General features: G+C 31.7%; 1 protein-coding gene across 1 annotated transcript; it reads right to left on the reverse strand.

Moving 5' to 3' along the window:
* Positions 1–7912: 7912 nt before the first annotated feature.
* LOC107862341 (cytochrome P450 78A5-like) lies at positions 7913–10337 on the reverse strand. The gene is made up of 2 exons (XM_016707887.2): positions 9288–10337; positions 7913–8817 (listed from the first exon to the last, which is right to left on the reverse strand). Exons 1-2 carry the CDS (start codon positions 10230–10232, stop codon positions 8215–8217), a joined length of 1548 nt encoding a protein of 515 aa, XP_016563373.2. The 5' UTR covers positions 10233–10337; the 3' UTR covers positions 7913–8214.
* Between the last annotated feature and the right edge of the window lie 637 nt (positions 10338–10974).

Genomic DNA, 10974 nt, shown 5'->3' on the forward strand with positions numbered 1-10974 from the left:
CATGGAATTCATAAGCCCTGAAATCATGCGTAAAAAGCTGAGTTGTTTGTTTTTACCATTCACAGCAAATGTGTTCCAAATTAACAGATAAAGAATGAAAATGGCATGCAATTTTCTATTCATTATCCAAATTATCACAAGCATGAACTGCATGATTCTTCGTTTCCCTCATCAATTGTATTTCTTATTACTTTCTGTCACCCATATTTTGTCCTTTCCGTCTTTCTATACAATAACATATCCCTCTATGTATGGAATCTGAACCACTGCCTCAGAGGTGAGGTTGAGAAGCTGTCTCCGAAAACCTCTTTGTCTTTCTATATTGAGCCAAATTCCTGGTTGGAGCTCTTCAGGAAATGATAATCTTAAAGAAAGATAAACTCTTTTAAATTCATATTAAAAGAACATGTACACATACATTAAGTTACCTTCTAAATAATGCACAAGAAAAAAGCAAAGCTTTGTGTCATTTTCATGGGTACAAGATCATGTTTCCCTGTTCCACACAGCAGTTTTTTCGTGTATAATAAACGTTACTTTATCAAGGTTTCTTTCAGATGAAGCATGCCACCTTTAATTTATGCCCTTAAACATCATTATGTGCCATAATGCTGTCATTAGATAAAGGGCAAAAAAAAGCAAGAAAAGAGGTCAGATTAGGCAGTTTCAGGTTGAGCTAGTTTGTGGATCCCCCCATTCACACTCGCAGCCAGTAGCACAAACTCCTATAATTAATCATATGATAATTAATAAATTAAGGATACATACACACAAAGTGTCCTACAATGTTTAAGATGGGCCTTTTAGATGTGTCAAAATTGGCTCACAACAGCACATAGTGATAGATAAATAAATGATATTAAATTGTCCACCTTTTGCAATTGGCACATAATTTGTATTATAAGGGCTCTTTCACAAGCAGAGACATACATTGTATGAAAGATAAGAAGCAAGGGTACCCCTTGTTCATGGTTTCTTTAACATGTCCTACAAACACTAAGCACTAGTGTATGTAATAATCACCCGCATACATGATTATTAAACTAAAGAACACTGCCTAATTATCTCATGATAAAGTTATACATATAAATAATTTTGAATAAAAAAAGACAAATAATAAAATCCAGAATCAACTAGATCTTAATATCTCTCGGGAGATTTGATTTTGTAGTCCATTTTAAATATTATTTTAATTATACGACCTGATCATTTCACATGATTAAATTTTTGTCGAAACATTTTTATTCATTCAATTTGTAAATGTACATAAAAGATCATTTCCTTGTATCGCTTGTTTCGGTTGAACATCCTGATCAATTCAGCACGGCACGCACATATATTTTAAAAATGACCCTTAATTACTTTATATGAGGTGGGGATCATATATACTTCAACAATGAACAGTATATCATACTTGTTGAGATAAGGGATTAATGAATAAGTTAATACATAGTACATGCAACAAATTATCATGGGGTCCAAGATGAGACTTAGAATCATCATCATCATTGGGCATCCCACGACTAAGTGACTGTCACCTTCATAAACACTACTATAATCTCTTTTCCAATTTATTTATTTGATTTTGACTTGACGCGTAATTTAAGGAATTAAAGAAGATTTTTAATCTCGTAGTCTTAGAATGTGGCAAAAAAAATTTTAATCTTGTGATCTTAAATATTTCATGCATATTTTTTTAAAAACAGACTAAAATGAAAAGTAGACAAACAAATTAAAACAGAGAGTATATATATATATGATAAGAAATGTGTTTGAATTCATGATCATCAGCAGAATCAGTACAGCTAAGTGATAAACCCTTTTTAATTGTCATGGCTCTTGATTTTGATTGGAATTACGATATTTTCCTTTGGTATATTCACTAGCACTTCCATTGTTGTGTTTTTATCATTTATAGTAACTTCACAATGAAGAATTTATTCTTTAGATTACATTCCAAAGGGAAATAACTTTTTTCACTATTTGATTTTCACCATATTCATGCTATTCCATTGCCTGGAAAACGGAAAAAAAAAAAAGTACATTTGATTTTTTTATACGAATATTTGTATATACTCTCACCGGAAAAAATAAAATAAGAAAGGATTTCACTTATATTCACCGATAGTGCAACTAAGGGCGGAGGCCGAGGCTCACGTGCAAGTCATTGAAAAATTATACTTATGTAAATAGGGAAAAACATTTGGTTTTTTTTTTTTTTGGTATATATGTCTTTTTAGCCCCTTATATAAATTCTAGCTCCTCCATTTAAGTGTATTAAACTTCTATGAATCAATATAATTCAACATGTTATAGACAAGTTGTTCCCCTTATTTCAAAAAAGTACAAGTTCTTATTTGATAAAAGTAACTAATTTCATTTATTATGGATAGTCACCTTTGGTTTTAACTTACTTTTTCACTGTTATTTTAAAGAATATGATGATGGCATGAGTTGAATTTAAATGTAACTATGAAAATTCATATAGTCAATCCTCGATCACTTGCTTAGAACTGAAGATTTGTTGCAATTACCTCTAAAATAATTTGATAGTGTAAACCGTAATTAGATTCACGTCTCAAGGGCCTAGCTAGCTCCTAGGGTGGTGAGGGAGGGGGGGTCATTCGAACCCCTTATTGGAAAATTATACTTACATATTATATAATAGATGTTATATTCTTTGATAAAAATCGTGTCTCCGCCATTTGAAAAGCGAATAATCCAAGAAGGCATCATAGGTAAATCAAGGAATTCTTGCTTGATAGCCTTTGGGCATTTCCTTTTTTCGCATCCAACTTATGTACTCTTTGTTGTCCCTCATATGGTAGTAGTATGTGGTCTACTTAATTTCTTCAATTGAACCAACTCTTAAGATCTTGATTAGCCCTTTGAGTTTGATGTAATTTTGCATTAGGCACCTAGTATTGAATTGGAAAATTACTTCCCTCAGCACTAGCTTACAGAAAATTTGTACTACAAAGTATATAGGTTGTATATACTTTGTACTATATATTCAGTATACTATATATATATATATATATATATATATATATATACTTATACACAACATATACACTTGGATCATTTTGATAAACAGTTGGTCAAACGGTATATATCGATGACTATTCTATTTAATTATTTGTACTAAAACAGTTAATAGATAGACGGCATAGTCCATATTAACAAGGTTGTTCTTATCTAACATGGATATAAAAGAACTATTAGTTTAACTTGATCTTAATTATTCCTTAATTTGAATTGGAACAAGTCATTAGTCATGTTGGAACTTTATAATATTAAACAAATGCAAAGGGCACCTTAACAAATCTAATAAAGTAAGAAAACAATCAGCACAATCCCCAGAGAGAATCCATGCAAATTATGTGGTGTAGGTAGCTAATATTCCAAATTTTAAAGGGACAAACTTGGAAGAGAAGTTGAAGAGACAACAAAATATTATTACTATAAAGAAAAAAAAACTATTGGTGGTCAAAGGAATAATTACTCTTCCCTGTCCACTTATGATATATATTCCCTTCGCTAATTTGCAGTCCTACATCACCACCACCACCACCACCATCATCATCATCATCACACACACATATATATATATATGAAAAAATAATAACAACAACAACAATATATATAATGTAATGTCACAAATGTAATTCGAAAAAGATAGAATATACATAAATTTTACTCCTACGTTGTAAAAGCGAAGAAGTTAATTTTGAAAGACCTCAACTCAATTAAAAAAAAAAAGCAAATTTAAATAAATAAATCCCGAAATAAATATCAAACACATACTAAAAGGAATGAATAATAATCAGAGATGCCCTATTTCCTTATAATATTCTTATTTCTTTATGAAGCTTTTGGCCATACATCTTTTTTATTATCGAAAGATTAATTTGATATATATCATCATCCCAACCATACACGTCCTCACTTGGTTATATAAAGTTCCGTACGGATATATTGTTTGGTTCTTCATGTACTACAAGTACTCCATGAGAAACACAAGCCTTAAATATAACTAGTACTTGGTACTAGTAATGAATAACAGAAGAACGTGACTAAAGAGCCAGTTAGAATGGGTTATTTTAGATATTTTTAAGTTATGAAATATAGTTTTTAAGTACTACTTTTTTGTGTTTGGGTGATAAAAAAGAAGATTTTAAGCCAAAATCCAAATGACTTTTGATTTATAAATCATAAGTTATAAATTCACCCCAAACGGACTTTAAGTCTAAATTGAACATGTCCTTTATTTATTTATTCATTTTCTTGTTTTAACTAAAGATTGATTATTTTTCCTTTTGAAAAAAGAAAATTGAAAGCTCTAGGGTAGTCCTTTTAAATTATCAAAAAAAACAAAAGTTCTTCATTACCTAATTTACAATTCTAAATTCGATTTTGTTTGTTTGGAATTCCTAGGGCAGATGTAGAAGGTAGTAACATATAATGAGTTCATCCAGACCTAATAGTATTGGCTCGAAACCTCTATATGTATCAGAAAACCTCACCAAATAAGTATACATAATTAATTTTGAATCCTGCGATTAAATCTAATAGGTTGTGGTATAATGTTGAACTTGAAACATTAGAAACATAATGTTTCAAGTTCTAGATTCGCCTCTGTTGGTTTGGCTTGCATTTTATCTGTTTTGACAAAATAGTTTGATGAATCATTTTGAGTTTAACTCATTAGGTACATCAAATCAAACTAGTCATATATATTTCCACTTATTAAAAACTGGGACGCAAATAAAAAAAATACTCAAAAATAAGTTGATTTTGCCACCTCTAGAATTTCATGGAAGAGGTAAGAAGAGCAAAGGAATAACTAAAAGATTGAGAATTAATGGCTTGGTTGAGAATCAACAAAAGAGAAGAGGCTAAGGCAAGTTGCGTTTGATTTTGATGGGAAAAAACTGTGAATATTGGATATTCAAATCCTTATTGCATCTTTTTCTAAAAAATATAAACAGGTGTGAAAAGGGAGAAAAACTTTATATTAAGTATATATATGATCATATAGAAAGGAAATCATTCTACTTAAAAAGGCAAGTAGATACACTAAAGTTTTTTCAATGCTCGGAGTCCGGAGAAGGGCCGGACCACAAGGGCCTATTATTTGTACGCAGTCTTATTTTGCATTTCTATCAGAGGCTGTTTCCGCGGCTAGAACACAACATGACATCTTCATCACATGCAAGCAACGTTACCTGTTACTCCAAAGCTCCCCTTCCCAAATTAATATTCTACTTAGCTAGTACAAATAATGGTTAGCTAGTTAGCATTTAGATATTATATACCATCAATCACCATATCAATTTTGGGTTCTTATTCTTCAATCATTTGTTTGTTTCTCTACCACATTGTTGTTTTGTTATCATCTGATCATAAACCAAAATTCCCCTAAGCAATATAGAGAGAGAGCAAGAGAATCTTAGTAGTTTGCTTGCTTTACTAGCTCCATTCAAAAGGCTATGCTTTCTAGCTAAGAATTAATAGAGAGCACAAAATAAAGCTAGCAAAGAATAAAGTTGATAAAAGGGACAAGGTAATTTAGAACAAATTATAAGTTTAGGAGAGTATAAAGGATTTTGTTTATCATTTAAGTAGATCTTATGAGGATCTTGTTTCATCAACATGGATATATTAAGGTAGTATAATACTCTCTTGATGTTAAATACATTAAATGAATTTTAACACTGTTTTTATTCCTCTAGGGAATATGGTGTATTAGTAAAAAATCGATTATTTATGTCGATATTACCTTTAATCGACGGTTTGATTTGTACTATTGAAATGAATAGGGTGTATTAGAATACAAATAATATCAAGTATTGCTAATCTCATGGCTTACTATATATAAGAATAGTATTGAATGGAATATCTTAATTATACGTAGATTAAAAATACTATCAAACAAAAAAATTAAACAATATCCAAAATTAATATTACATATATGTAGACATTTATTTCACATTCTATTCATTATGTGTAAGTTGAACGATTCTTTATGGACAATCTTTTCGGTTCCATATAAAGAATCATTCAACTTACATCCTTCCATTTCGGCTTAAAAAATAGTTCAACTTACACATAATGAATAAAATGTGAAATAAATAAAGACCTTTATTATAAAACTTTAATTGAACATTTAAAATGGCAATTAACTTTACGCAAATGAAGGGTCTCGTTTTGCTTAACTGAAAATTTGCTATTTAATGGTAAACATAAATATAACTACCATGGAGATTGTCCATCTGAATTCTGAAGTTTTAATTTGTTGGTGAGGGTAGTATTTCTTTGGTTTATTTTTACTTGTTTATTATTAAAAAAAGACTTTCATAGTTATTTGTTATTTTTAACATATTAAAAAAAGGTAATTTCTTTTTTTTATGTTTCTACGATTAGCATTAATTACTCATTTCTCAAATCATTTAAAAATATTTAACACTAAACATCAATTACTATGAGGATTCGAGACTTGGTTGCATATGAGGATCCGATAGCAATGGTTCCAAAACATTTGTTCACCAAGCATAAGAAAATAAGTAAGAGGAAGATATTTTTCTTTGCGTATGAAAGTTCTTTCTTTGTTATTGAACAAGTCTCCTGATTTTTCGTTGCTCATGCGACAAATTCTTTCAATATTTACATAATATTGCTTACACTCCTCATTCCAATAAACCAGCTCCAATCAAGCTCAACACTTGAAACGACACTACGTCAAACATTTAATCGTGCAATTAAAGATAGGGCTGACATATTATAATAGTATCATATCACTGAAAACTTTTAACTGATTAGGAATTAGACAAATTGCATGTCGATAAAATAGTTGTTCCATCCAAACGTAACGTAAAGTCTCAACATTCCCTATAACACCGAATATTCATACTAGAAATTCCAACAATGAACGATTGCTTCGTAACTACTTCTTTTGCAACGGAATGTGTCACTACTTTAAACAAATAACGATTAAAGTTCATCACAAGTTCGGAAAGTACACGCACCCGCACGAGCAACAATACGACTCCAAATACTGGTTAAAAGAGGATATTGCTGTAATTTTTAATCGTGCAAATTAATTTGTATCTAGTATTTTCTTCACGTATATTTACTTGTCCAACATATATTAACTTCATAGAATATTGGCTCCAAAGCAATGAATAAAATCTCAATTTTATTCATTCACACTATAAATATAATGAATTTAATATTTTAAAAAATAATTGTAACTACTAATAAAGTATTTTAAAAATTAGTGATAAATTATCTAGTAAGATAAACTGAACAATCAAAATTAAACGGAGGGAATATCTTTCACTCTTCTTGATTAGTCTTGATATTTGTGTTTCTTGGATTCTCCAACCTTCTCTTTCTACTCTACCATACATGTAACCTAATGGGTTGACTGCTGCAACAGTTACTGCTAATAATGGACACTAATCACATGATATTGAATGTAAATTTGTAACGTATGACAAGATAATTATGCACTATTCTTCAGTTACTTGAAACGGTTTAAAGCATTAAATCATGATTAATAATTATCAATTGGTCTTTGTTCCTTCCCGAGGTAAAAAACAAAACATGAACCATGTGAAGAATCCCAAATTTACGTGTGTTAATGTAGGACAAAGTGAGGGGGAGATATTACACCAAGTTAATCAAGTTTAGAGAAAAAGCCATTTACACTTGCATGCTACTGTTTACACAAATTTAACAAAGATCACACACAAATGATAAGAAAATATTATGTTCACATGTAACATTAGATCAAGCTGAAATATGAACCAACATATATAGCAAAGTATGCAAGAGATCAAATTGAACTGATTTGTCATTCTTCATATAAAGTATGAAAGAAAGCAAATTGGACTAATTTAATCATTCGTCATAGAACCATAGAAATCATATTGCTTTGGATATGCAGAAAGAAGTTGTGTACAGTGCAAGTAGAAACTCTTGCAAACCACACCAAAGACAATAACAAACAAATTTCTAGCACAAGGGACCAAGTGAACGGTACCATTAGTTAGTCTATCCTCCCTAAGACAACTTAGAAAAGTACTAAAGCTATTACCATAACTTATAAACAAGTCTGGACAAAATTAATGGCTGCGATCAAGAAAGAGCATCAAGAAAGAGCATCACGCCAACAACCCAAAACCTAGACAGCACCCACCAAAAAAGCATTCAATAAACCCTAGCAACAGCCTTGCAAACCAAAGGGTGTTTCATTTCCAAAGACAACTTCAGGCACTCGGACAAGTCCACACCATTTTCTGAACGAACCCACTTGAATTCTTGAAGCAACTGAGCTAGCCAAAGCTGAACAGTAGCAAGCCCCATTGCTTTACCGGGGCACACCCTCCTCCCAGAACCAAATGGAGCAAGCCTGAGATCAGAACCCATGATGGCAACATCTTCCTCCATGAACCTTTCTGGCATAAATTCTTTGGGTTGTGACCAAATCTTTTCATCGTGTGTGATAGCCCACATGTTCACCATGGCTGTGGTGCCAGCAGGAATCAAATGATGACCAACTTTGGTATCATGAATAGCTAGCCTTGCCCATGAAAGTAAAGGACCAGGAGGATGCATTCTAAGAGTCTCCTTCACTATGGCTTGGAGGTAGGGAAGTTTAGGCAAATCAGAATCGCAAACGGATCGACCATTTCCAATCACAGTGTCTATTTCACACTGAGCTTTGGCTTGAATGTCAGGATGCAACACCATCCTAGCAAGAATCCACTCGAGTAAAATGGCCACGGTATCAGTCCCACGGAAGATCATTTCCTGAAGATAACAAATTTATATTAGCTCAATACATAATTGGAAGCCTAAACCAAATCAAATAAACAAGGATATTATACTGATAAAAACAACCAGAAAAAGACTTTAAGGGAATATCAACACTGCCCCTATCATGCAAAGTTAAAGCAAAATTATTCAGATTCTACACCACAAGGAAACCAGAAAGAGACAGAAGAATCAGCAAATATAAAACAACAGAAAAAAAAGAAACTATAGACAATGCAAAAGAGAAATAAGCCACGCACACCAGAGTGAAGCAAATGAAACCGGACATAGCCACTAGTTTGACACATTCTTACCGTATTATTCATTAACAACAATCATGTAAATTAATAGTGTTGAGGGTATAGATATTAAAACGGAACACATAATAGTAGTACTTTATTTTAAAGTCAACAATAATATGAAGCAATAAATATTTTGAAAGAACAAAAACCTAAAAGAAAGATTACCCAAAGAACGGCGATCATATCAGAATCACTAAGCTTATTATCCTTCTCTAAATCAAGCAATACATCAGCAAAGTCATGAAAACCTTCATCTGCACCTTTTTCACCATGTTTAGCCCTCTTAAACCTGTGCTCCTCAATGATCATCCCAACAAAAATATTCACTCGAGCCACTAGCTCTTTGCATCTTCTTCTAACACCTTGCAAATCCAACCACCCCAACAAAGGAAAATGGTCACTCCAATTAAATATTCCAAGTAATTCATACCCTTCGCTCACCAAATACTCCAATTCCCGCCCATCTTTTTCTTTGAAATCATAACTTCTACCAAAGACAGCCCTCATCACATTGTTCAGTGACCCAAAATGCAAAACTCTTTTCACCATAACATGTCCATCAGTCTCCATGAAACTCTCAATTTCAGTCACCATCTTTGTACCCATCTCTCTCCTGAACTCCCCGAAACACATTATTCTCTTCGGGCTAAACAAATGAGTTGCTGAAATCCTCCTTAGATTTCTCCAATATTCACCATAAGGTGCAAAACCCATCGCCCTATGGAACAAAAGCTCATAAGCAGACTCCTTTACTGGTCTATCAGCAAAAGCCGAGCTGTTAAGGATTTCCTTAGCAGTCTCCGGATGGCTAGAAATTATAAAACGAGTAAACCCAACTGAAAAAGCCATTAACGACTTTGCTTTCAACCCATTAGAAACCTTTGCCAACAGTCGATGAGTGAGTGAACCAGTGAAAGTTAACATCAACCCCAGAACAGGCAACCCCGAAGGACCAGGAATGGAGACACGGGACTTGGAGAAAGACCAAGCAAGCCCACCGGGAGTAAGCCAGAAGGCAAAAACAGCAAGAAAGAGGAGAAAAAAGAAGAGAACCTCATAGTTAAGCACAACAGCAGAGGGAAGGAAGGGCAGAGAATATTCGGAATACATTTTTTGAGCTTCAAAATTGAGTAGTTACAATGTGTAAAAGGCTTGGAGAGAGAAGACAGAGAGAAGGAGAAGTTGAAAGGAGAAGGTGGCAGTGGAGATGTGGAGGAGACCAAGAGCGTGAGAGTACGATTAAATAGAGGGTTAATAAGAAAAATTAATTATCATTTTTAATTATTTTTCATATATAATAAAGTAAAGTAGTACTTAATAGTGATAAAAAATATTTTTAAAAAAAACTAATCAATGAAAGTTTTTTGATTGTTAAGTTTGCACTATAAAAAAGAAGTATTTATTTGGAAAGAATATTTAACTTATGGTACTTAATAATGGTGAGAAATTTTATTTTTTAAAATTAATCAACAAATTTTTCTTGAATTGTTTAGTTTGAACCATAAAATGTAAGGTTTAATTGAAAAGAATTAACTTGAACTACGACTTTATTAAGAATTGAAAAATATAAAATTTTGAATCTACACATAAAATAAAGGAGAATAATAATAATATTATTAAGAAAATATACTTTTTAAAACTAATCGATCAAAAGATTTTTAATTGGTAAGTTTGAACTATAAAACTAAAATTTTATTTTAAAAAAAAATTATTGAAATTACAAAAATTAATTTTGAATTGAAAATTGTAAATTCTAAATTTGGGTAAAATAAAAATATTCTAATTTGATTTAAATGGGAAAATTAAAAAAAAAAACAATGAAAATCTTTCTAAAATTTAGTTTATTGTAAAT

The sequence above is a fragment of the Capsicum annuum genome, chromosome 3 (assembly GCF_002878395.1).
Source record: "Capsicum annuum cultivar UCD-10X-F1 chromosome 3, UCD10Xv1.1, whole genome shotgun sequence".
Taxonomy (NCBI): Eukaryota; Viridiplantae; Streptophyta; class Magnoliopsida; order Solanales; family Solanaceae; genus Capsicum; species Capsicum annuum.